General features: G+C 31.9%; 2 protein-coding genes and 1 long non-coding RNA gene across 6 annotated transcripts; all 3 read left to right on the forward strand.

The window, feature by feature from the left end:
• Positions 1–1718: 1718 nt before the first annotated feature.
• LOC132049596 (uncharacterized) lies at positions 1719–16578 on the forward strand. 4 transcript variants are annotated; one of them, XM_059440464.1, is made up of 7 exons: positions 1721–2407; positions 2957–3037; positions 4099–4173; positions 6307–6351; positions 6442–6531; positions 6649–6750; positions 16148–16578. In XM_059440464.1, exons 1-7 carry the CDS (start codon positions 1886–1888, stop codon positions 16328–16330), a joined length of 1098 nt encoding a protein of 365 aa, XP_059296447.1. In that variant the 5' UTR covers positions 1721–1885; the 3' UTR covers positions 16331–16578. The 4 variants fall into 4 exon arrangements, with proteins under 4 accessions (XP_059296449.1, XP_059296447.1, XP_059296448.1 ...); XM_059440463.1 differs by lacking the exon at positions 16148–16578 and adding an exon at positions 6864–7334 and having other exon boundaries at positions 1724–2407; XM_059440466.1 differs by lacking the exon at positions 6442–6531 and having other exon boundaries at positions 1719–2407.
• On the forward strand, positions 15447–15917 carry LOC132049597 (uncharacterized). Its single transcript, XR_009413125.1, has 3 exons — positions 15447–15589; positions 15678–15771; positions 15886–15917. It is a non-coding gene; the product is annotated as an uncharacterized LOC132049597 (long non-coding RNA).
• Positions 16579–21992: 5414 nt separating the features above from the next.
• LOC132050915 (WRKY DNA-binding transcription factor 70-like) lies at positions 21993–24552 on the forward strand. The gene is made up of 3 exons (XM_059442250.1): positions 21993–22323; positions 23464–23568; positions 24261–24552. The coding sequence occupies exons 1-3, from the start codon at positions 22016–22018 to the stop codon at positions 24535–24537; spliced, it is 690 nt and encodes a 229-aa protein (XP_059298233.1). The 5' UTR covers positions 21993–22015; the 3' UTR covers positions 24538–24552.
• Positions 24553–27286: the final 2734 nt, after the last annotated feature.

Consider the following 27286-nt stretch of genomic DNA (forward strand, 5'->3'; position numbering starts at 1 on the left):
TTTTATTAATATGGGGTCCGCTTTATTTTTTCCCATGAGTTTAGAGATGGTGAGTTCTAATTTTTTTTCTTCCTTTTTTTTTTAATTGCTCGGTGTTATTTAGTATGGGGCCCATCCCTTTTTTTTTAAGGGAGAATGGATGATGAAGCATGAGTCTAAACCCATGCTTTATATAGTTTCTTCTTTTTTTTTTTTTTTTTTATATTGCTTGGTGTTATTTAGTATGGGGCCCACCCTTTTTGACATTATTAGTTTACTTACTATTTTTATGCGCATATATATATATATATATATATATATATATATATATATAGACTATGTTCAAAATACGATTAATATAACATTGTAGTTTGTGATTCGTATCTAAATCTTTATTATATTAGTGTTTGCTACGAATACGCATCGTGTTTAACATGGGGCCCACATTTTTTTAACAGTGTTTGTTTTTTAAATATGAGATTCACTTTTTTTTTCAATATTGCTTGATTTTGTTAATATGGGGTCCACTTTTTTTTTCCCCTGATTTTGGATGTGGTGAGTTCCACTTTTTTTTAATACTCGATGTTGTTTAATATGGGGCTCACAATATATATATAGACTATGTTCAAAATACGATTAATATAAAATTGTAGTTTGTGCTTCGTATGTAAATCTTTATTATATTAGTGTTTGCTACGAATACGCATCGTGTTTAATATGGGGCCCACATTTTTTTAACAGTGTTTGTTTTTTTAAATATGGGATTCACTTTTTTTTTCAATATTGCTTGATTTTGTTAATATGGGGCCTACTTTTTTTTCCCCTGATTTTGGATGTGGTGAGTTCCACATTTTTTTAATACTCGATGTTGTTTAATATGGGGCCCACAATTTTTTTTTTTTAGGGCTTGATTAATATGGGGCCGAAAAAAAATTTTATGTTCAAAATACGATTAATATAACATTATAGTTTGTGCTTCGTATCTAAATCTTTATTATATTAGTGTTTGCTACGAATACGCATCGTGTTTAATATGGGGCCCACATTTTTTTAACAGTGTGTGTTTTTTTAAATATGGGATTCACTTTTTTTTTCAATATTGCTTGATTTTGTTAATATGGGGTCTACTTTTTTTTCCCCTGATTTTGGATGTGGTGAGTTTCACTTTTTTTTAATACTCGATGTTGTTTAATATGGGGCCCATAATTTTTTTTTTTTAGGGCTTGATTAATATGAGGCCCAAAAAATTTTTTTTTTTTTTTTCAAACTTTTTTTTTTTTAGGGGTTGATTAATATGGGGCCCAAAAAAATTTTTTTTTTTTTATGGGGGGTCCACAAACGGACGACGAAAAATGCCCCAAACTGCCTCTTCTAAATAGTAGTAAAGTAATATGCCAAGTATTTCACAACAAAGCCATGGTATTTTTTATCTTTTGGACAAAAAAAAAAAATGTTTTTGTTTTATTTTCAATAATAATTCAGTAGTATTTTTCTTTTTTCCCTAAAAAATATTCCCTCCGTCTCAAATAAAATTTCTTTCTTTCCTTATTAATTTGTCCCAAAAAAATTAATATATTTTTATATTTAGAAATAATTTAACTTTATGAGATAATTTACGACCACATAAATATCTAACGCTTATTTTGGATCATACATATCAAACAAAAATTATTTCTTAAATATTTTAAATTTTGCGTCAAATCAAACTAAGACAATCTTTTTGCACACGGAGGGAGTAGTATTTGTTGGCGAACACGTCGGAGACACCAGAATGCAAGGTAACGAGAATTTTCACAAGCTCACTCGAAGCTCGAGCTCACATCTACAACACAGTGAAAAGAATAACCATGACTGATGAGTGGCTCAGATTTTAGCCTAAACTAAAACTTTCCCTCTTCTAATCGCTATGTGCAATTGCTTTTCTCTTACCTTCTTTCCTCATTCTTCTACTCGCTTTTTCTTTGCCTTCAAACTGACCCACAAAACACTTCCCTTCCATGCTATTAACAGGATACAGTTTGTGAAACCGAAAAGGAACTTACCCAAGTCAAGCAGTTCAAATGGTTATAATTTTTTCGATGATCAAGAAACTAAGATTCCAAGTCCCATAAAAGGAATTGATGATGATAGTGGCATTGGGTTTCTTGAATTTGATAATAAGATGGGTAAAGAATTGGAAAAGGAAATTCCTGTCATTTCACCTCCAAGAATTGAAAAACAAGAAGATATTACAAGTGATGATAATGGGGTTGGGTTTCTTGAATTCAACAACAACAAAGGTAGAGAAAAAGAAATGCTGGAAAAGGGAATTGTAAGGAGGAAGAAGCAAATGATGAAAAGGTCTAATATGATTGCAAAGCAAGTGATCAGTATTCAATCTGCTCTCAGCTTGGGCTTTGTTTCACAGCTTTGGGTGGACATTAATTCTGTACATTTCTAAAGCCTTTTCTTATACTGTAATTCAACGTTTATTGAGCAACCCAGGAAAAGTCATAACATAGTAGTAATAACTAATTAATCTGTCTCTCCAGCTAAAGAAAAACATTATGGGATCGTTTGGTTGCTGGTTAGCTAAGTTATCCATGTACTTAAATCCTGCATAAGTAACATACCATGTTTGGTAGCATTTTGTAAAATTCAATACACTTAGTACGGTGTTTGGTTTGCAATTTAGAAACCTGCGTAACTATATAAGTTATGAGGGAATTTATGAATTATTTTATGAAATAACTAGTACATGAATAACTAATCCCTGCATAACTCTAACCAAAGAACCAGACGACCCCTATGTGCATTCTGAACCTTTTTTATTCCTTTCTGCTCAGATTTCTTAAACTGATTAGGACACTGGTAATAGACTGGCCTCTTAGTATTAAAAGTCTATTTACTCAATGCTACTTTTTTTTGCTCTTTGAGAAGCTTGTTTTCAGTAACAAGTGCTATCTTCTGATTTATTTATTATTTTCCTTTTCCACAGTGGATGGTTTTCTCAGTTGAAGTGAGGCCAAACTTACTTTCTGGTGAAGTGGAACAGTTTCTGCTGGAGAATGTTAAACAGGTAACCTCATGCACGTAAAAATTGTAGCTTTCGAATTTCTATTTTCCTGTCTCAAGGTTGTATCAAACACAGTCCTTTTAGATTGTTTCTTAAGTAACTGGTACTGTGCAATATAGTAGTATTAGATAATTAATCTGACATTTGTAGAGTATATCAAGGTTGGATCGCTTATGTTTTACCTACTGCCAATACAATCTCATCATCGTTATTAGACTTGTTTAAAGAACGGAGTTTGCAGTTCCAGGACACCACCTTTTGCAGCTGATTTTTCAAATTCGTAAGTCTTTCGGACATCCTAATTCTGCAAAATAAAGCCCAGTTCAAAAGAACAGAAAAAATAATTGAGGATTGTTCCAGAATGCTCTCTGGGACTGAGACACGGTGTGAACTACCATTTGGGCAGGGGTGGGAATCTTGGACAACATGTGGAAGGCCAATCGAGCAATATCACGTGTGTGAAGCGAGCAATATCACATGTGTGAAGATAGTTTATGCTGCTTATGTTTTATTTGGAGTATTACCTTTAAGAAGCTTAAGAGACTTTCCTTTTAAGACATACTCTCTCCGGTTTAAAAAGAGTGTCAACTTAGCCTTTATTGTTTGGTTCAAAAAGAGTATCCACTTACCAAATCAAGAAAGAATTAACCTTATTTTTCTAGGTTTGCCCTTATTAAGTGTTAAGTGACCAAATCACAAATACCTATTTAATTAGGGGTAGTTTAGTCAAATTACCTCTTTTGCCTAGGAGTTATTATTTTCTTAAGGGGTGTGCAAATGGCTAAGTGGACACTTTTTTTTGAACCGGAGGGAGTACTACTTAAAACCTAAAAGCCTCCACTTCATCAAAACTTCAGGAAATTCTTTACAAATGAGGTAAAAATCATGCACGTTAATTTATTTGGCTTAGAGGGGTAGCTTTATGGGGTTTTCAAATTTCAACCTTTTTCTGATTCCAAAATTTGTTTGTTGCGTCTATCGTGGACTGTTAGTGAACTAATCTGCCTGGTAATTGCTCTCGGATTATGATGCTATTAACTGTGTATTTTCAATGTTCATTGTAGGTAGGAGATGTTGTACTTGTTGAGGATGAGAGTGTGATGGAAAATGAAATTAAGCTTGTGGGATTGCAGACATTGGTATGCTCTCTCACTTCTTGTTGGTTCCTTTGGGGATTACTGATACCCGGAGTACCTGGGAGAGGTTTCTCCATGCTCCTGGTCAGTTAACCACTTAGAGACTGTGTCCGTGAACTAGAATTCTCTTTTCCATTGAACTTGTTTGGCATCATACAGATACTGCTAAAGTATGCAATTGGGACATCATGATGTAAATTCATTGCATATTTCCGTATACTGCTAAAGTATGCAATTGGGATATCATGCTGTAAATTCATTGCATATTTCCATGTTACTTTTTAACCATGGTGTCTGGGACAGCTTGCGCGCTTCTCGACTAATTCTACGAGGTACCTGCTCTACCTCCCACCAGCGCAGGTACCTGGTCACTCTATCCTCCAAGGCTTGGACAGGTGGGAGGAAACCACCTAATGTTTTTTTTTTTTTTTTTTTTTCCTCCGCTGGGAATTGAAGCTAACACCCCATGGTTCTGAACCCACTTCATTGACCACTAGGCCACACCCTTGGGTGCCATATTTCCATGTTATGAAAACCTGAGTTCAGTAGTTATCGAACCAAAAATGATGCATATTTGGACTTTGTTAATAGCCAAGTCTACACAGCTAGAGTACTGAGTTTATTTGCCTTTGGGGCTTTTAATATTGGTTTTTACTTCTAATTGGGGTTGAGCAACATTACCAAATTGGTCTCTATTGGTAATACCAGCTTAATCTTTAGTATTCAATTTGCTTTATATCATATGAATAAAACAAAACAAGAAGAAACAAAAAGGTAAGAAAGCTATAATTGTAAATAACAGTATTGAATGGTTGGTTTATGTTTGACATTCATTTTTTACCCCCAATCTCATCTGCGATGAAATCAGGGCAATTTCTTTACAAACGTAAATAGCACTTGGTTTATGTTTGACATTCATTGTTGTCCCCCAAACTAAATCTCAATGAGTATACGGCAATTTCTGGATAAATGTGAACATATTTGAAACAAACAAATTAAAGTCATAACAAGAAAAAATAAATGGTTACCCGCAAAGGTGGCTCAGTTGGTTGAACATGGAGCTTTCATAATGGAGGTCTCAGGTTCAAAACCCCCTGCCTACGATAGTCGGGGATTTGCCTTCTGGGTCGAGCTCGTTGCACGGGCCTTGCCTAGTGCAAGTTATCTCTCTTGTGTGGTTTGCGAGCTATTGCGGAGGAGCGGGATCTACCCTCGCACAGGGTGCTAGGCTGCTGGTTACCTTGTCATTAAAAAAAAATCAATGGTTAGTTTCTTTTCTAATTTGCATCAGTATTACCCTTGATTTCACTGCTGGTAGAGCTTTTACCAGCGGTACTGATTAAAAGAAAAAAAGATTTTACCAGTGGTACTGATAGGAAAAAGCTTTTACCAGCGGTACTGATTTAAAAAAAAAAAAAAAAAAAAAAAAAAAAGTTTTACCAGCGATGAAATCAAGTGCATACTGATCACATTTCAGGGTGGTAAAGTGAAGGACCATTTAAAAAGTAATTTTGAACATTGAGGACATTTTCTGAAGAAAAACAATTCTGAGAACCAAATCAGCTTGTGGAATTTATCCTTTTCCAATGAAAGATCGTAGACCTGGTCTAAGTCTGATGACTAAAATTGATCCTGGGAAGTTTAAAGATTTAGTTGAAATCTATAAATTGAGATCGAAGCACCTCACATATCTCTCTTCGGGCTAATGGCAATGGCGTGAAGGATACTGCCTGACCAAGTACACTACGATGTTTTCTCTGTGAATAAACTGGAAAATGGATGAGGGGCTCACATCCTGGTTGGCGATATGGGTGTCCTTTGGAGCAGCCATCAAAAAGAAAACATATAGCTTCAAAAGTGTGCTGGGCACGATATTAGGAAGAATGGCATTCCAGTCTATGCAATTCTTCTTGCTCGTGCCCAATGATGAAGAATTCAACTCAGTTATTTATCTTTCCCCGGCTTTTCTGCCTCCTTAAAATCTTCATGGTTTTGTGTCAATATTTGAGAGAGTGCTTTCATGCTTATGGAATAGCCACCTCTCATTGTTATCTCTCTTCTTTTCCCTCTTTTTTCTTATTTTTTGGTGTACCACCTTTGCTTCTTTCTTCAGCTTTATTGATAACTCTTCTACAGGTAGGGTACAACGTCGTAACACCACGTCAACGGAACATTGGGAAGGTGGTTCTCTGCTTCACTTTTCCAGTATCTGTATATACTCTTAACTTTGATTAGTTTACTTTATCTGAAACAAATATTGTTTTTCTGTAGGTTCGTGGCTATACTTTCAATATTAGCTCAGGAGCAGTAGAATCTCTTGAGCTTGATTGCTTAGGAATATCCATAATACCATCCAGTTTGGTAGGTTAATACGAATGAATTATCCTTTACTGCAGCTACTTGTGGACCTCCTCCTATTTGTCATTCTAGCTAAAGTAGTGTGTTGTGTACTTGATACTTGAACTTGGTTTATATCAGGTGAGCACCTATTGTCTATTTGTTGAGGATGTGGTCGACGTTTTATCTGATACCATTGTTGTCCATGAAGCTGCAGCCTCACGCCTACAGAGACTTACAAAGGTACTTGAGAGTCTTCATGTTGCTAATCAATGTTAGAGTAACAGTTGGACTTAGTGCTGCTTCATGGCAGCAATCATTTATTATTCTAACCGTCTCGTAATGACGTTTGCCAGGGATTCTGGGATGCCCAGAAAATGACTTACTCTGCAGATGAGATGCAAGATTACAGGAACTTAAGAAACACGCGTGCTAAGCCAGAGTATAGCAGAAGCCGTAAAAAATCTTCAGCAAAAAAGTTAAGGAAGAAGATAAAAGAACTCGCTGATGATTGGGAGCTCCCTATGGATTTCTTTTAATCTGCTATATTTCTTTACAATGTACATAACACAAAAGGACAATTGATTCTCTATCCTTTCTCTATAATCTTTGTTTCTACACAGTTGCTGAGTAGATATATTATTTTGAAGATTTTGTTTATCCAGCTTGTAATCTGTATAGTGTCTAACACAGTTGATGTAGATCCTTTGTATATGGAACTGGATACCTCCAAGTTTCATGTAGCTAATTGTATGACCAAAGTGACTTATCTGTATTTGTTGTTTCTTCTTGAATCTTTATGACATAATGGCAGTAGCTATGGCCTATGGGTGGCAAAATTGACCCATATCCATGTAGCCCGCTTGACCTGCTCATGTTTTAATGGGTTTTGCTAGAGTTACTTTTGATGATGGGCTTATTTGGGTTATGCACAAGTTAAACTATCAAAAATCCGCAGGCCAAATAGATCCATCATGAAAATGCTTATTGTTTTGCTCATTTGGTCTTGACGCCTAACATATAATGCATTCAAATTACCATTTTAACTATGTTATAAGACTCTCTTATATTAGTGGAGTCGTGGAATGTAAGTTTGGCATTGTAAAAATGGGTAAAGTTGTCGGCGTTCGGGAATGACCCATAGTTTAGCTGTTTCAACCCATCCTATCTTTGCCAATATAAACTTTGGGCAGGGTTGGGTACATAGGCGAATTCTGATTTTTAAACTCTTATGTCTTCAGTGTGTTAAAAGGTTTTTGATATTGAATCTATTGTATTTTTAAAATTATGAGTCCATATATTAATTTGTTGTAATTGTTATGAATTTTCACACAAATTTATGTTGCATGTCGAAATTACCGGGTTCTCATGAATCCGGTGCTAGAAGGATGCATCTACCTCTAGTTGACAATAACTCATATATTCGACCTATTTAGACTTGCCTAATTTGCCCACTCTAGCAGTAGCTACCACTCTCCAAAATTACATTTTTTAATTTTAGGGAACCGGATGTCTCGGAGTACTAGAATTATACATATTACTATTACCTTACTACTATATAGAAGCATGAGTTTGGAGGTGGTATCGTCGTCCACCTCCAACTCACCTAAAAAAAAAAAAATGTAAACCCCATATTAAAAATAAAAAATAAAATAAAAAAGTGAACCCCATATTAAAAAATAAGCAATATAAAAAAAATAAAAAATAAAAAATAAAAAAAGTGGACTCCATATTAAAAAAATAAGTAATATCCATGTAATTCCCAAAGTATCCCCATTAAGTCAATAATGGTAGATTTATTGCCACATGCGTATCAAACCATTAGTGGAGCAAATGAAATTATTGTACAGCAAAAAACACAGACCCCATATTATTGCTTTTCTTCAAAAGGTTAAGTAGTCAAACCATACAATTTCCTTTCTTTTCTTATATTACCCTGAATCTAGATATTTAACTGTTGTATTTGTTATTCCGCCATGTCATTTTATTTGTTATGTTTACTAAAATATTTATATTTTAAAATAAGATAGAATTTAATTACTTTTTCATTTTTATTCTTACTCTAATAAATGTGAAAAGAGATTAATGTCGTAAAAAGAAAAAAAAAATATTAAATGGAGATCAAATAATAAATAAGGCAAATTAGTCAAATTATAATTCTAATTGACGTTCCCTTAAAAAAAAAAGTGCAAAAGACAACACGACAAGTAAAATGAGTTAAACCAAGAATATTCACCAAAAATTAAAAAATAGTAGCTCTTCGTTTAAATAGAACATCAAATTTCTACTTTGTTTCGTTTTAAACATGTAAAATTAATTTAATAATTTGAACTAATGTAAATTTGATTTAATTTTAGAATTATCCAAATCAAAATTTGATAAAAAATAGTAAGTATTGTTTAGGTCCAATCTACATACATTAACAATAGAATATTTTACACCTTTAAATTAATCGAATTAAAATTCAAGTTATCAACTGATGCTTAAATATTGCTATTGTTTTTCTCAAAGAGGGGAAAATATTTTCCTTTTGAACAAGTCTTCTCTTTTAAAAAGTATTAATAAATTTTTGCAAACTTTGTATTCGTAGCAAACATTAATATAATAAAGTTTTGGGTACGGAGCACAAACTACAATGTTATATTAATAGTGTTTTGAACATACAACTTATTAGTAATATAAGTAAAAAGATTCAAGCGAATTTTTACTTAAAAAACTGACAAAATAATGAATAAAATAATTTCAATTTGAGAAATTATATAACCAATTAACATTAATAAAAATAAATTTTGAAATAAAAAGAAAAATGTATGGGTCAAAAACTTAATTTGATGTGTAACTATATAACATAAACTTTAGTAGAATTTAAATTAAATTTTAAAGAAAATACATTTATGATGCGAGACTACACGATAATATTTTCACTAAATTGATATAAATGATAAAAGTATTTATTAACAATATATCATTGTAATTATGAAAGAAGAACAGAAGCAAATATTGTATCCTGCTAACAACTTTTTTGCTATATGTCGAGATAAATTACGCATTTGAATTATGCGCTGAACTTTCTAATTTTTATTTGTGAATGGTAAGTAAGAAATTATTGATCTTCAGGAGAATAATGTATAATGACTCACGGTTGTTGTATAAAATACAATTCAATCTAAGAAGCAAATATATATCTTTGCAAACCTAATAAATTTATAGCATTAAGCGATAGTAACAAGCAGATGAAAGTGCTTTACAACTTAAGAAATGGATGTTCTCATAATTAAAAAATAATAAGTTATGTTACTTTATTAAATTATACTACTAAAGTTTTGGTTAGGACAAGAGAATGTAAAGATTTGATAACAAAAACTTTGAGATGAAATGAAACCAAATAATTTTCTGTACATACTTCTTCGAACGAAAATATTATCATATTAATATTATATTTGTCGTTAACTCATATTAGGCCTATTGGGCCCGTGCGAAGCGCCGGCATCAACATTTAGTATCGTTATAAACTTTACTTGATTTTTATTTTATTGAGAGTTGGAGGAAAGGGGATGGGTAGCAAAAGAAAAAATATCAGGCTTTAAGAGTAGATTCCTGGGAGTTTTGGAAAATGTGTGACGCATTTAATTCTTCTGGAATTAAATAATCCATGCACAAGAATTTGAATATATATATTGGACCACAGCTTCATGACTTCTTTTTCTAGTACTATCTTTGCTGATATTTAATTAGTGGATCAAAAGTCATAGGAGCTTTCGTCTCTTTTTGTGGAATGTTTCCCTGACGCCTAAAAGGGGTTATTGACTATGTATACCCTCTCATGCTAAGGTATAGATTCAAAATTTACACTTAATAAATTTTAAGTTTTGAGTTAAAATATGAGTTTAAAACTTTAAATTTTATACTATTTCATTTTGAATATTTTCACACATATATTGATCTAAATAGAAAAAAGTTGGATATACTGAACCTACATTTACTAATGTACATCCGATGTAAAACTAATCTTTAGATGGCATTAGTAATTATAGAATAAATAAAACTATGTTAGCTAATACTCCATCTGTTTCAATTTGTTTGTCCTACTCTCCTATGAATGTTTTTTTTTTTTTTGACAACTCTTTAATTTCAATTTTCTATATGGCATGTTTAAGACCACAAAATTAAATGACACTTTGATACATTCTACATATTTTTAGCTTAAGACCACAAGAATCAAAATTATTTTTTACTTTATAAAATTTCGTGTCAAGTCTAAATCAGACAAGCAAATTAAAATGGAGAGAGTACTTAATTTATATACTAAGCTAATCCAAATCAGTAGTAGATCTCTCTCTCTCTCTCTCTGTTTTTTAATCACAAATTGTCACCAAAATTCTCGTACTTGGTGGAAAAACATGTATGATGGCCAAAGGTCCTAAAAGACAAGGAACGTCATTTTTTATGATTATATCAGACGTGCCTTTGAATATTTGGTGGTCCCCACAGGACCCCCAAAAACGTCAGTTAAAATTTGACTTAACCACTAACTATCCATAAACGTCAGTTAAAATTTGATTAGTACCACCTGGATTTGATGACCACATTATGGAATTTCCACCTCTCATTATTTATCTGTCTTTCCCATCCTTTTTTCTTATTTCTTGGCGTTCGGCCTTTGTTTTTTCTTCATTTTTCATATATATATATATACATATTACTACTATATAGAAACACGAGTTTCTATACAGTAGTAGTAAGGATCGTCATCCGGTCCACAAGACAAAAAAAAAAGAAAAAGAAAAAAAAAAGTGTGGTCCCCATATTAAACACCAACCAATGTTAAAAAAAAAAAAACACCAACCAATATTAAAAAAAAAAAAAAAGTAAAAAAAGCGGAACCCACCATCTTCAAACTCACGGGAAAAAAAAGTAGACCCCATATTAACAAAATCAAGCAATATAAAAAAAAGTGAATCCCATATTAAAAAAATAAACAATGTCAAAAAAAAAATTTGCAGACTTTGTATTCGTGGTAAACAATAATATAATAAAGTTTTAGACACGGAGTACAAAATACAATGTTATATTAATCGTGTTTTGAACATATATATATATATATATATAAAAAGAAAAGTGTGGTCCCCATATTAAACACCAACCAATGTTTAAAAAAAAAAAAAAAAAAGTAAAAAAGCAGAACCCACCATCTCCAAACTCACTAAAAAAAAAAAAAAGAATTCCCATATTAACAAAATCAAGAATATAAAAAAAAAAGTGAATCCCATATTAAAAAACAAACAATGTTAAAAAAAAAAAAATTGCAGACTTTGTATTCGTAGTAAACAATAATATAATAAAGTTTTAGATACGGAGTACAAACTACAATGTTATATTAATTGTGTTTTGAACATAGTGTGTGTGTGTGTGTGTGTGTGTATATATATATATATATATGCATAAAAATAGTGCAAATTAATAATGTCCAAAAAAAAACAGTGCACCCCATATTAAAAAATCAAACAATATTCATGTAATTTCCAAAGTATCTCATTAAGTCAATAATGATGGATTCATTGCCACGTGTGTATCAATCCATTAGTGGGAGCAAGTGAAATTGCTTTTCTTCAAAAGGTTAAATAGTCAAACCATACAATTTTCTTTCTTTTTTTATATTATCCTGAGATCTAATCTAGATGTTAAACTGTTATATTCGCTATTCCGCCATGTCATTTATTTGTTATGTTTACTAAAATAAATATACTTAAAATATTTATATTTTAAAATAAGATAGAATTTAATTACTTTTTTATTTTTATTCTTACTCTAATAAATGTGGAAAGAGATTAATGTCGTAAAAAAAAAAATCAAATTGAGATCAAATAATGAATAAGGTAAATTAGTCAAATTATAACTCTAATCGACGTTTTCTTAAAAAACCATGCAAAAGACAACATGACAAGTAATGAGCTAAACCGAGAATATTTAACAAAAATTAAAAAATAGTATTTCTTCGTTTAAATAGAAAATCAATTTCTACTTTGTTTTGTTTTAAACATGTAAAATTAATTTAATAATTAGAATTAGAATTATCCAAATCAAAATTTGATAAAAAATGATAAGTATTTTACACCTTTAAATTAATCAAATTAAAATTGAAAGTATCAACCGATCTTAAATATTCTATTGTTTTATCTCAAAGAGAGGAAAATAGTTTCTTTTTAAACAAGTTTTCTCTTTTAAAAAATATTAATAAATTTGCCGATTTTGTATTCGTAGCAAACATTAATATAATAAAGTTTTAGATACGGAGCACAAACTACAATGTTATATTAATCGTGTTTTGAACATAATATATATATATATATATATATATATATATATATATATATATATATATATATATATATAATCACTATCCAAACACAACTACATACACATAGATGCACTATAATCTAAAGCGTTGGGCCCGTGCGCAGCACGGGCATAGTCCGTCTAGTATATATATAAGCACGGGTTTGAAGGCAAAGGATCGTCAACATGCTTGGTGACAAAGCTTGGAAAAAGGAGTGGGCCAGACGAAACAAGATTTCAGTGATTCCGTCTTCTATTAATTATTTATTAAAATTGAATTTCAACAAATAAAATAGAAAATTCTTGAGTAGTCTACTTCCCTTTGAATGATAAACCCCATAACTCTTAATAATTAAAGGAATATCTTGGAGCCCATAAGGGATTTACTTGTCTATATATTATTTCATTCGATCTTTAGGTCCCGACTACACCTCGATGGTTAGGCCACCACGCCTTTAAAATCTATACGCGATAGATAGGCTTCTGGAACCATGACATATTTGCTTACTTGAACATAATATCTTTCCACGAAAAGAAAGGAAATGGTTCATTCCACAAAATAAAAAGCTTTTTTCACGAGGTACAAATAGAAATTCCTCTTTATTTGATATATATATATATATACACATACAACTTTGTGTCATTTAAATCTTTAAGATTTGATCTAAATATATGAATTAATATAATTTTCATTTATTTCTAAAATTTACTTAATCAAAGATTGATAAAAAGAATAAATATGTTTTGAGTTCAATTGACATAAACTAACAATATAATATAAGTTATGCAAACTGATTTACAAAAAGAATTAATATAATTTTGATTTATTTCTATAATTTACTGAATCAAAGATTGATAAAAAGAATAAATATGTTTTGAGTCCAATTTACATAAATTAACAATATAATATTTCTATCTTTTAACTATACAGAAGAGTGAAGATTGGAACGATCAAGGGTAAAAATGTAATTTCACTCAATCAATCAGGCACTTCATTTCAGTGCTTTGTTGCACGTGGCGCTCAATCTAGGTGATTTTTTTTCCAACACAAACTTCCAGAAGTAACACTTCTTTCATCAAAGAGATGTACTTTACTTTTATCTGAAATCTTGAAAAGCACTGTACATGTGCATACCAACTATGAAAGGCAAGATATATTTCGTATATTTAAAATGAAAAATTGACATGCTTTTAAAGGAGCTACTCCTAATTGTTATTTTCATTGCTTGATGTAATATATTTCTTTAATAAATTTAATGCAAGGCTCATTTTCATTGCTTGATATAATATAATTCATTAATAAATTTAATGCAAAGCTGTGATTAACCGCAATAGTCTAATGACGAACATCCCTATGAAAGCCATAAGATCAAATTTCAAGGATTGTTCCTATGTCTACAAATTAGAAGTGCAATAATTCTTAATTTGCTTTTTTTTTCTTTTTCGGTTTCTTGAAAATTTATGTACTTCCATACAACATAGAGTTTGATAATAAAATTTAATAAATTCATTACAAGAGACATCATTTAATACTTTTATTTGTATTTCTGTGATACTTTCTATTTAAATAAATAAATATAAATCATTTTGTGAAAATATATTTAATAGATTATTTAAACCAAATAAATCCAAAACCGCTTATCTGCATGTGATTGAAAACACTACGGACCAAACAGGAACTTTATGGTGGACATTCCAAAACAGACCTCATGGATCATGCAGAAGATTATGAAAGCATCAGAGTACTATACATCAGCAGGTTATGAACTGATGGATATCCACACCACGGAGCAGTTCCCATCAAAACAGTTTTCTCATAGGCTCAGAGGCACTCCAGTCGCCTCCGATGATTAATTTGTCGATCACGCTTTCTCAATACATTTAACTTTCACTTTTCATTTCTACTTGAGCAAAACTTTAGAGTTCATTCAAGAGCTTACTGCCCAAAAAAATCCATAAGATGTTCCACTCACAAGTGTACGTGAAAAAAAAAAATATAACTCTAAATTTTCTAATGTTTTGCATATAAAATGTAATTTAGATCACATTTGAAAGTATGACCAAAAAATATAGACTTAAATTTACATAAAAGTAAATTTAGTTGAAATTACAGTTAGACAAAAAATATGAAAATAAGTTTTTTATTTGAGAAAGCAATTCTTTAAGCAAATATAGAAAGCATTTAACTTTTTCAGAATTTGATGTGAAGAATTGAGGAGGGGCTTGCAACTAGAGGTATTATAAGAAAAAAATAAATGAACAAACTAATTAAGAGTTAGACTTTACATAAGAAAGATTTATATAGATCTTAAATTACAAGCATCATGTTAAAAGAAAAATGAACAAACTAATTAAGAGTTAGACTTTAAATAAGAAAGATTTTAATATTTTCATATAGTTCACCTTATTTCTTACAAAAATTGTTTTATTTACATAAGGGGTAAGGAAAGGGGGATGGGGCAAGGGATTACAAGATGGGGAATCGAACTCTCACCAACAAAGTGAAAGTTCATGTAGCCAATCAACTGAGCTACTCAACTTAAATTACATGCATCATGTTAAAATTAGAACAAAGTAATTAAGAGTTAAACTTTAAATAAGAAAGATTTAAAAGTTTTTATATGAACACCTTAAATTACATGTATCATGTGTTGGGCTGTGCTTTGCACGGGCTATACCTTATCTAGTATCTCTTATGCAGGTGGGGTACAACGTCGTAACACCACGTCAACGGAATATTGGGAAGGTGATTCGCTGCTTCATTTTTCCAGTATCTGGTTTACTCTAATTTTGATTAGCTTACTTCAACTGAATCGAATATTGTTTTTCTGTAGGTTCGTGGCTATACTTTCAATATTAACTCGGGGGCAGTGGAAGCACTTGAGCTTGATTGCTTAGGAATATCCATAATACCATCCAGCTTGATAGGTTAAAATGAATGAATTTTCTGTTACTGCAGCTACTTGTTGACCTCCTCCTATTTGTCATTTTAGCTATAAGTAGTATGTTGCGTGCTTGACACTTGCACTTGGTTTATATCAGGTGAGCACCTATTGTCTATTTGTTGAAGATGTAGTCGATGTTTTATCAGATACCATTATTGTGCATGAAGCTGCAGCCTCACGCCTACAGAGGCTTACAAAGGTACTTTGGAGTGATTGTGATCAATAATCAATGTTAAAGGAGTAGTTTTTTCTCTTTTTGTAATTTTGTTCAAAGTTCTATCATGATGGCAGCAATGTTTTATTATTCTAACTGTGTAGTAATGAAATAAAACTAACTGTGTAGTAATGACATTTGCCAGGGATTCTGGGATGCCCAGAAAATGGCTTACTCTGCAGATAAAATGAGAGATTACAGCAACTTAAGAAACACACGTGCTAAGCCCGAGTACGGTCGAAGTCGTAAAAAATCTTCAGCAAAAAAGTTAAGAAAGAAAATAAAAGAACTTGCTGATGATTGGGAACTCCCTATGGATTTCTTTTAATCTGCAGATTTCTACAACGTACATCACCCAAAAAAGACACTGATTCTCTGTCCTTTCTCTATAATCTTTGTTCCTACAGTTGCTGAGTAGATGTATTATTTTGAGGATTTTGTTTATCCAGGCTGTAATCTGTATAGTGTCTAACACAGTTGATATAGATTCTTGTATATGGAACTGGATTCCTCTGAGTTTCATGTAGCTAATTGTATGACCAAAGGGACTATCTGTATTTATTGTTTCCTCTAGAATCGCTACGACGCTATGGCAGTATGGCCTGTGGACGGCAAAATTGAGCCAAACCCATGTATCCCCCTGACCTGGTTTTAATCATTTTTTTGTGTGGATTTCCCTTCAAAGGCACTGGTCTTTAATTTTTGTCCCTCAAATGGTTCGTCTTTAATTTTTTTCCCTTCGCTTAAAAAGGTGAAATTATCCTGAGGTTCCGGATTCGAACTTTCACTCAATCAAAAATTTTAAAAATTTGCAAGACAGAGTTTGTCTTATGCCTGAAGGCAAACTCTGCCTTAAGGTAGGGTTTAATGCAAACTCTTCCTTAAGGGTAGAGTTGCTACCTTAAGGAAAACTCTGCCTTCGGATTTTTTTTAAAATTTTTGACGGCAGGGTTGAACCGAAATCCAAGGTTTGTAAAGCGGTAAAAATTAAAAATTAAGCTAATTTGAGGGGTAAAAATTAAAGACCATCCCCAAATAAGGGCAATCGTGCAGACTGCCCGATTTTAATGTGTTTTGCTAGAGCGATTTTGATAATGGACTGATTTGGGTTATGCCTAAGTTAACCCGTCAAAAATCAGCAGCCCAAATAGATTCATGATGCTCAATCTTGGCCCACGAAAATATATTTTGGATACTGTATTGCTCATTAATTCGGTCTTGATGTCTAGCAAATAATGCATTCAAATCACCATTTCATTTATGCTATAAGTCTCTCTTATATTAATGGAGCCATGGAATGTACGTTTGGAACTGTAGAAATGACGGGATAAGTTGAGCGCGTTTTGTTACGACTCATTATTTAGTTTATCTTAACCCATCACATCTTTGCCTATTTAAACTTTGGACAATATTGGACACATAGGGGAATTCAGGATTAAACTCTGTGTTCGACCTTTAAGGTTTTAGGTATTGAATTTATTATATTTTAAAAAATTATGGGCTAATATATAATATTTATTGTAATTTTAATAATTTTTTACATATAAATTTATATTACACGTCAAAATTACTCGCTTTGGTGTTAAAAGAATGCATCCGCCTCTAGTGGACAATAACCAGTCCGACTCAACCCCTTTAGATCCCCAAAATTCAGTCTAATTTGCCCTCTCTAGCAGTAGCTAGAGTCGCTACCACTCTCAAATATTACATTTTTTAATATTAGGGACCTGGATTTCTCGGAATACCTTAATTATACATACATCGTTATAAACTTTACTTGAATTTTATTTTATTGGGAGTTGGAGGAAGAGAGGACGAGTGGCAAAAGAAAAAATATCCAAGTGAGGCTTTAAGAGTAGATTCCTGTGAGTTTTGGAAAATGTGTGACGCATTTAATTCTTTTAGAATAAAATAATCTATGCACAAGAATTTGAATATATAGAGGACCATGGCTTCATGACTTTTTTTTTTCTTATAATCTTTGCTGATATTTAATTAGTGGCTCAAAAATCATTGGAATTTTCTTCTCTTTTTGTGGAATGTTTTCCTAACGTCTAAAAGGGGTTATTGACTATGTACACCCTCCCATGCTAAGGTATAGATTCCAAAATTTACATTTAATAAATTTTAAGTTTTGAGTTTATTAAAATATGAGTTTAAAACTTTAAATTTTATACTATTTCATTTTGAATATTTTCACACATATATTGATCTAAATAGAAAAAAATATTGGATATACTGAGCCTACATCTACTAATGTACATCCGATGTAAAACTGATCTTTAGATGGCATTAGTAACTATAGAATAAATAAAGGGAAAATTGTCAAAAATATCCCTCTATTTTGAAAAAAGGATTAAAAATATCCTTCAAACTTATTTTGGGTTAAAAATACCTCTCTCATCCTTAAAATTTTCAAATATATCCCTGTCTTGATAGAAATTACCCTCCGAAATATCCCAAAATTATTTTTTAAACCCATTCCATCATTTAAACCCGACAAAACTAAATAATAACCCCTAAGATGTCCTTATTCCCCCAATACGTAGGTTTAAAGTTTAAGAAAATTGGGAGAATAAGGGGATCTTATGGGTTATTATTTAGTTGGATCGGGTTTAAATGATGGAGCGGGTTTAAAAAATAATTTGGGGTTATTTTGGAGGATAATTTCGGTCAAGACGGGGGTATATTTGAAAATTTTAAGGAAGAGAGGGGTATTTTTGACCCAAAATAAGTTCGGAGGATATTTTTAGCCCCTTTTCCAAAGTAGAGGGATATATTTGACCCTTTTCCCATAAATAAAAGTATGTTAGCTAATACTTCATATGTTTCAATTTGTTTGTCATACTTTCCTAAGAATGTCTCTTTCCTTTTTTGGCAATCCTTTAATTTCAATTTTCTATATAGCATGTTCGAAACCATAAAATTAAATGACATTTTAGTACATTCAACCTATCTTTAGCTTAAGATCACAAGATTCAAAAATATTTTTTACTTTTTAAAATTTCGTTTCAAGTCTAAATCAGACAAGCAAATTGAAATGGAGAGAGTACTTAATTTATATTCTAAGCTAATCCAAATTAGTACTAGATCTCTCTCTCTTTTTTAATCACAAATTGCCACCAAAATTCTCATACTTGGTGGAAAAAAAGGTTTAAAGACCAAAGGTCCTAAAAGACAAGGAAGGTCATTTTTATGATTATATCAGACGTGTCTTCGAATTGTTGGTGGTCCCCAATAGCCAAGGATAAGGAAAGTACTACACTTCAGCTTGCACCTTATGCTTTACTTAACCAGTAATTAACTATCCTTAAACGTCAGTTAAAATTTGATTAGTACCACCTGGATTTGATGACTATATTAGGGTGACACCATGTGAATATGTCAGCAGCAACGTGCAATATCTGCTTAACGCTCTCCTTAGCGCGTACGAAGTCTCCACCATTTTCCCTGCAAATCCAAAATAATCCGATGTAAAAAAAAAAAAAATCCGATAGTAGTTTTTTTTTTTTTTTTCCCATTACAAAGGGATCACTGAGGGGGGGAAGAGGTGGTTATAATCGGACCCAACATATATTACCAGGGGCGAAAATTTAGTTTGATCGTGAGTTACGAATCCAAAAGAGGTGGCAATTACATAACTCTAAAAAATTAAAATCCTGAACTCACAAGATTTAAATCCTGGCTTCGCCTCTGTATTGCATAGGAGTTAGGACAAAGAACGTACGCAGGAAAGAATAGTTAACAAATAAATAAATCAATATAGTAATTACGAACGTCTTTTCTTACTCATTATTTATATACATATCTAGTAAAAAAAAAATTGACAAAGCAGTATCCTATGACGTGTGATTGTTGGTGGCATATGTGCGTATGGAGTGGGAGACTTCCATCAATTTCGAATTAGATTAAACCTTAGTCCTTGACGATTGTAACATATCATCACGACTTCAACTAAACGTAGCACGGTATACATACATGTTATTACTATGATATAAGAGAGGATGTTCAATTTTTGTGGTCCTCACAGGGCTACTTTTGGTATTTCATGTTTTTGTACTTTTTGAGGTCTTTCCATATTGAATCACTGTTGTGTATAAACTATTTTTTTCTTTGACAGTTGGATAAAGAGAACAGACCATTATTGGGACACTTGTACAAATTTCTAAAATTTTCTTTGTGCCCATGAATTAGTCCTTTATTACCTCAAATATCCTAATGGGTTCTATGTAAATTAAGCAATTTTACTCGGCTATTATTTCCTTCGTTTACTTCTAATTATTCACGATATTAAAAAAATATTTTCTCATATTTTACTATTACCATTAATTATTTATTGCCCAAATCATTTAGCAAGACTTAGACTATAGAACACTTAATATGAAATATTATGATAAAATACACACTCCATTTACAATCTCTTAAAGGAGTTCAAAGTCTATTATGGACAAGTAAAAGTTAATGAAGGGAGTAATAAGGACTTCTTATATGCCACAAAAAGTAACGATGTCAGGAAAAAGGAAATTGAGACACCACAAAATATACACTCCTTCTGTTTCTATTTATGTAATAGTGTTTGACTAGGCATAAAATTTAAGAAAGAAAAAAATATTTTTGAAATTTTGGACATTTATGTGAGTATATATCTCTTCATTAAGGGTTAAAGGATAATTTTTAAGTTTAAGTTGTTTTTAACCATAGAAAGGTGACATTCTTTTTAGGATAGACTAAAAAAGAAAAGTGTGCCACATAAATTGAGACAAAGTGAGTATTAAATTGAAATTGTCGAGAAAGAAAAAATTATTAAATTCAAACAAATTTAAAAATAAGAAAACAAATTATTTTCAAGAACTTCTTGAAAAAAATTATGTCGTTTAATTTGGAGGAATCCTAAAAAGTATTTTGCAGTACCATAATCTGTAATTATCTAACTTAAGCTTCTATATTTATTTATTAGTTAACTTCATCGATTTCATTGTATAATAATATTTGCAGCATTAAATATTTTTGACATTATTTGGACATCGTAACATCTTTTTGCAAAAATATTGTTAGCCAATATGGGTTTAATTCAAAAAACATTTTTTTTATACATATGATAGAGCTCAATTTGGGTCATTAGAGATTATAGTCTCATAAACTTTCCGCAAAATAGAAAATGGAAAGCATTTGTACATGCTTTTGTTCGGACATGTTTAAAAAGTCTAAAATATAAATTAAGAAAAATGTTCTCCTGAAACTTTCAAATACCTTTTTAATCTTTTAGAAACAAAGAATTAGGAGTAGAAAAAAAAATTACAAATAAATAATTTTTAATATTGGTTTGGGCTGGGCTTAGCACGGGTATATATATATATATAGACTAAGTAAACTAAAAACAATCCGCAAAAGCTAGAAGAACTGATAGATACAAATATCAAGACTGAAATATAGACTATTAGGATATATAAAATTTAGAAAACTTTCTAAGAAACAGATAACAACTCGTTTTAAACCATACTAAATTAAACATATATTTATGAAACAACATCCAGTGACTAAACGAATACCTATCAATTATTGGTATTTAAATAGAGATATAGAAAGAAGAAGAGAATTAAAGAAAATAGAAAAAATTATATATATACACACACGCGCGCGCACACACAAAAAAAAATACACACACACATTAAAAAAATTAAATTTTAAACTCATATAGGTTCAATTATAAAAATTAATATAAAAGTTAAATTCATTACATTTAAATTTCAAATTCTATCTTTTGAACTTAGTTTCAAAAAGTGACCCAATTGTAGCTAAGGTTCATGAACCAACCCATTATTGTCCAATCACAATATTTAACAACCAAACGATCTAAATCAATGCGCGTGGGTTTTGTTTTTCCACAAGCTAAGGACGAATTTTCCAAGCAACTTTCCTTTAATCTTGCTGCTTTTGCATATAAATAAAGCTCTCTCGTCTCCACTTGTTTCCCAACTATAAATTACGTAATAATAGAGTAATAGTCACTAATATGAAGTCGCCTTTGTTAAAAAACACATTGTGTGATCTGGAAAAGATAATAGGAGTATTGAATCGCGGCCGTGAATTCACGTGCCGGCTAAGAGAAATGATAAAGAAACCTGTACAGGATGACGATGAGCATAATATGTTGGCTGAGGATTTGGTGGGGAAAATATTGAGTTCATTTTGTGTTACTCTATCGATGCTAAGTTCTAACGAATGCAATGAAGTTTCTCATGTTATGAAGTCAACGGAAGAGTATTCAATTGGTAGTTGCAAGTCTTCATTGAAAGATCGAAGAGGACGCTACAAGAGAAGGTAATACTTGTATTATTACCATTCCATAGGTTCATCTTATGTGACAATATTTAATTAAACATGACTTTTTTAAAATAATTCAAAATACTTATTAAAAGTATCTTTAAATTCGTGATCTTAAATATATTAGTATGATATACATATTTGTGGTTACAATAGCATGCATGTTATTAAAAGTAAATTTGGAAGTCTATTTTTTTTTAAAAAAAAAATAGAAAGTTACGTTGTCATTATAGCTCCCTCCGTATCATTTTTATGTCTTTTGGTCTGACTGCGCACATATTTTAAAATTTAAAAAATAAATTAAATAGAAACACTTTTAAATGTTGTGGTCATAAACTTAAGATATGTATTACGTATGTATTAAATTGTCTCCCACATCTTGTGATTTTAAACATGATGTGTACTACATTGAAATAAAAAGACTTATTATATATAGATGGTGGCATTTTTTTTTTAAATAGCTCTTAGAAGAAAAAAAGCTACATAAATTGAAATAGAAAAGGAAGTTTTTTTATGTAGCATTCTAGTCTTTTACGAGCTGTGGGACACAAATTAAGTACGCGTTTGGCCATAAAAATCAAATATTTTTCACTTTATTTGGCATTTTGGAGTTGGACTTGAAGTTGGAGTTAAAGATAGAGTTGTATTTGGTTATAGTTTTTGCAAAGAATAGTTGGTTTTTTGAATGTATTAAAAATGAAAAAGTGGGCAAAAAAAAGTGAAAAACAAGTTTTGGTTATTTTTCAAATTTCAAATACAACTTGAAGTTGTAATTGAAATTTTTAAGGTCAAACATCATAAAGTGAAAAAATATTTCCGAAAAAAGTGAATAGTTCTCATGGACAAAAGGGAAGCTTGCACGTTTTGGCAAGTTCTATTCTTTGGATTTGACTGTCTAGTGATCGTTTACTTCGTGTTTAGTTAATTAGGAGGAAATTCTTGATGCTCATTTGACAGTTTTGCCCTTTAACTCAACTTTGGAAATGCAAAAATGGGAAAGACAAGATTTTAAGAGCATTAGGTATCGAAAAAATGGTTTTTTTAAATGTAGAATTACTCTTTAAAGTTTAAGACGAGTGAAATTTTAAAGTTTATTCTAAGTTTCTAAGAATTGATTTGGCAAAAATCTGATTGCAGGAGAACTTTAGAGACGACCATAAAAGAAACCTCAACTTTGGTTGATGATGGCCATGCTTGGAGAAAATATGGTCAAAAACAGATCCTCAATGCCAAATATCCTAGGTTTGACTTCACAATCTTTATTTTTTCCCAAGTATTAAATCAAGAAATCAAGCCATTTATTAGAGCGGAAGTTACACATTTGGCCGCTCGGCAAAAAATATTTTATATTTATTAGTCAATATACATAACCTATACATATAATATGTCTATATATTATATATTTGTCGGCTATGTTTTTTTACATGAACGACTATTTAATTATGTAGACTTCCCTTTATTAAATGCACGAGAGTTTAAGTTCTATGCACTAACAAAAAACAGAAAAATTATTTTCACAATCATAACACTTATAAGATAATACTCATTTCTTTTCAATTTATGTGTCTTACTTTTATTTTTAGTCTGTTTAAAAATTGGCACTTCCAATATGTAATAAATATACTATATATGGCATGTTTAAGCAACATGATTTAAAGGATATTTTTGGGTACGTTATCCACATCTTTCGTAATGAGTACTTTACAATCACAAGATTACAAAATCTCCATCACCTTCTTAAATTATATGCTCAATCAAACTAAGGCATGTAATATGAAATGAGGGATCGAATTAATTGTTACTTGTATATCTCTATATACCATTAATTATTAAGCTACTTATAATATAACCTGAATCCGTTACATGACACTTTCTTTTTGTTATTTATTTATAATTTTTACAAAATAGTGATTGACAAATAATAAAATATGCAGGAATTATTTTAGGTGCACTCATAAATTTGATCAAGGATGCAAAGCAAACAAGCAGGTGCAAAGAATCCAAGAAAATCCACCACTGTTTCGGATCACATATTATGGTCATCACACCTGCAAAACTTTTCCTAAGGTTTCACAAATGATCTGTGATTCTCCAACTGATAAAGATTCTAACTCAGTCCTACTTAACTTTAGTTCTAGCAATAATCATCGCCCTTTTTTGGATATGATGGTGGAAACTGTTGATATTGTGGATTTGTCTTTTGAATTTTGAAAGATATTTACTAGATATGTACCTAGTAGCATGTATTTTATCTACCTTCAGGATATACATTTTCACATGTTATAAACCTTAATAGTATATACTAATGTGATTCAACTATTCTTACAGCTATTTATTGAGGTAATATAGAATTTACATAATTGCATAACCCAAAGGTATACAGTGTGATACAACCTAAGTTGCATCAAAGTCTTTCACAAGGAGCCAAGCTCGTGAACTTCAAGCAAGGCAAGGGTTATTCATGAATAGGAACGTACTTGAGTACACTCTAGAGCCCTCCCGCGGATTCCGAGTGTTTGATGATTGCATGGGAGGAGGGATTGGAGAAGAGTGTTGAAGATGGCTATGCTTGCAATGAGGCTATTACTTCAAGGCTAGCATTTTCAAGTTTCATTTATGAGGAAGACCAACCAAACAATGCCCTTACTTCATTAAGGGTAGAATTGTAATAGCTTAATTGTCTTCCTTAGCTTTCTAGTATAAATAACTTGTCTAAATATTTCCTAGGGTAGATTTGGATGAATATTGAAATTACTAAACTCATTGAGAGTAGAGAGATTGTGAAGCTTTTGATTGTGAACCTTGTTAAGAGGATTGGTTGCTTGGGATCACAAGTCCCTTGAGGTCATCCTACGAGTTTGGTGCTCTATTGATTACAATTTGAAGATCTTAGTTATTATAGAACTTTGGTTATCAAATTGTGTCTTTAGTTGTGTCAATCTAGTTATCCTTTGTTTTCCTTATCATTTTCTTGTCCTTTTTATTTCCTTTATTGTATCATTTGGTGTCAGAGCCTAATTTAGGTTTGTTCCAACAAATCTAATCTTGGGATTTGATTCATTAAAAAAAAAAATCGAAAATTAAAACTCCAAAAATCTTGTGTTGTTTTGTTGATTCTAGTGTTAGATCCGAGTTTCTTAGTGTATTAGGGTTTCAAATATTGAGTTTCAAGTCATTTGAGTCGTTTTTGAGTTTTTCACCGTTAAAGGACCTTGAAGGTTGAAGAACTCAAAGTGGATTTTGTAGTAGAACTCGATATTGAAGTTTGAAAGTTATTGGGTGGTGTTTCCCTGGTGAAGAAGGTTTAGAATGCAAATTTGGGACAAAAAAGAGTTGATTGAAGAAGTTGAGATTTTAAAAGTTCTTGGTGTTCTTGAAGATCTTCAAATCTTCAAGAGGAAGAAGAAGGCAAAGAAGGTGTTTGATCTCAAAAATCTTCAAATCAAAGGTTGAAAGTGTTTGTGGGCCAAAGAGAAAAAAAGAAAAAAGAAAAAAAAAGGGAAATCAGAAAATTCAGTCCATTTTCCAACCCATAAAAAAAAGCCACGTCATCGCTGACGTCAGCCACACGCAGCAAAAAAAGCGTGCAGGAGCGTGCACTTCAGATTCACAGAGGGTGCATTTCAACACTTAGAAAATTATGTTGGACCAAAAACCACCCCAAAATTTTTCTAAGTGTCCAAAACTTCTCCAATTTTTTTTCTAAGTGTTTCTCCACTTCTTATCTACTTTCTTTGATTCTCTAAAGCTAATTAATAACTAGTAATTGTTCTTACTTGATTGTTAATTAGTTCTTGAGTCCCATTTCTTTTCGTACCAATTCTCTTCGTTCTTTTCTCTTTTAACTTCGTCGAAACTTCTTGATTCAAGTCCGCTAGTTTGAATTGAGTCGTTCATTCTTCTAAGTTAAACAAGAATCCATTCCGGCCAAGAGTATAACTTGAATCCCTTGTGACTAATCGGCATTAACAAGAATCAGAATCATTAGCCGAAACAATTTGTGGGGCAAAGGTGTGCTTACTTGAGAATCTGTGAGTTGTTTATCACTAACTTAACGTGTTTGCTTGCTTTGTGTGTGTTTTAATAGGCACCATGGCGAATGAAGATGAAGCTCCAACTCCCACCCAGGGAGTAACACTTGATGATTTGGCCAACATGAGAGCCACCTTGGCTAATCGAATAGGAAATGTGGAGGGAGAGATAGGGTCTTTAAGGGGAAGTGTGAGGAAATTGTCATCCTCACCACAAGTTCACTATCAAGGAAACACAAGTGGCTTGCCTTGAGCCACTTCACCTACCTTGTCCCCCGGAACTATCCACCAATTTTACAATCCCACTCCTCAAACTACCAACACCTTAAACAATACCCCACCACCTCCACAAGACCAAATTCCAAATGAAAACCAAATTCCAAATGAAGCCGAACCATGACCAAATGTCACTTTACCCCGTCAAAACTGTCACACCCTAATTTCCGATAGGGCATGATGGGCACCCGACCCTTATCTAGGGCCGAGCGAACCCGCTGACTACCGCAATACTCATAATCATACTAGGCCCACAAACATGACATAGACACATAATGAAAATTTTTCAGAAAACAAACATGCCTTTCATCTTATCAAATCAGATAAAGCCTGTAATCATAACAAATCCATAACAATAAGCGTAATGATACATCGGCTTACATAGCCGCTTACAGAACTGACATATCATACACACGACACTGTCTGCAAAGTCTCTACCATAACTTCAGATACCATACAAAATCACTCAGACTCGTACCGGCGAAGACTCGGAGGAAATGGAGCTCGCCAATCCACTGGAACATCTTACGCTAACATCGTCTACCACTCCTCGTGGGTACTGCGTGGCATGAAACGCAGCCCCCGAAGAAAGGGGGTCAGTACGACATATGTACTGAGTATGCAAAGCATGAAATACAGAAAATGAAATCATA

This window comes from Lycium ferocissimum, chromosome 3 (assembly GCF_029784015.1).
Source record: "Lycium ferocissimum isolate CSIRO_LF1 chromosome 3, AGI_CSIRO_Lferr_CH_V1, whole genome shotgun sequence".
Classification (NCBI taxonomy): domain Eukaryota; kingdom Viridiplantae; phylum Streptophyta; class Magnoliopsida; order Solanales; family Solanaceae; genus Lycium; species Lycium ferocissimum.

Excerpts from the sequence above, each read along its gene's own strand:
- LOC132049596 (XM_059440464.1), top strand. The coding sequence starts at position 1,886 with ATGTGCAATTGCTTTTCTCTTACCTTCTTTCCTCATTCTTCTACTCGC. Across the intron at positions 3,038-4,098 it reads TGCTGGAGAATGTTAAACAG|GTAGGAGATGTTGTACTTGT; the intron begins GTAACCTCATGC and ends TGTTCATTGTAG. Across the intron at positions 6,532-6,648 it reads CCATAATACCATCCAGTTTG|GTGAGCACCTATTGTCTATT; the intron begins GTAGGTTAATAC and ends GGTTTATATCAG.
- LOC132050915 (XM_059442250.1), top strand. The coding sequence starts at position 22,016 with ATGAAGTCGCCTTTGTTAAAAAACACATTGTGTGATCTGGAAAAGATA. Across the intron at positions 22,324-23,463 it reads AGAGGACGCTACAAGAGAAG|GAGAACTTTAGAGACGACCA; the intron begins GTAATACTTGTA and ends ATCTGATTGCAG. Across the intron at positions 23,569-24,260 it reads CTCAATGCCAAATATCCTAG|GAATTATTTTAGGTGCACTC; the intron begins GTTTGACTTCAC and ends TAAAATATGCAG.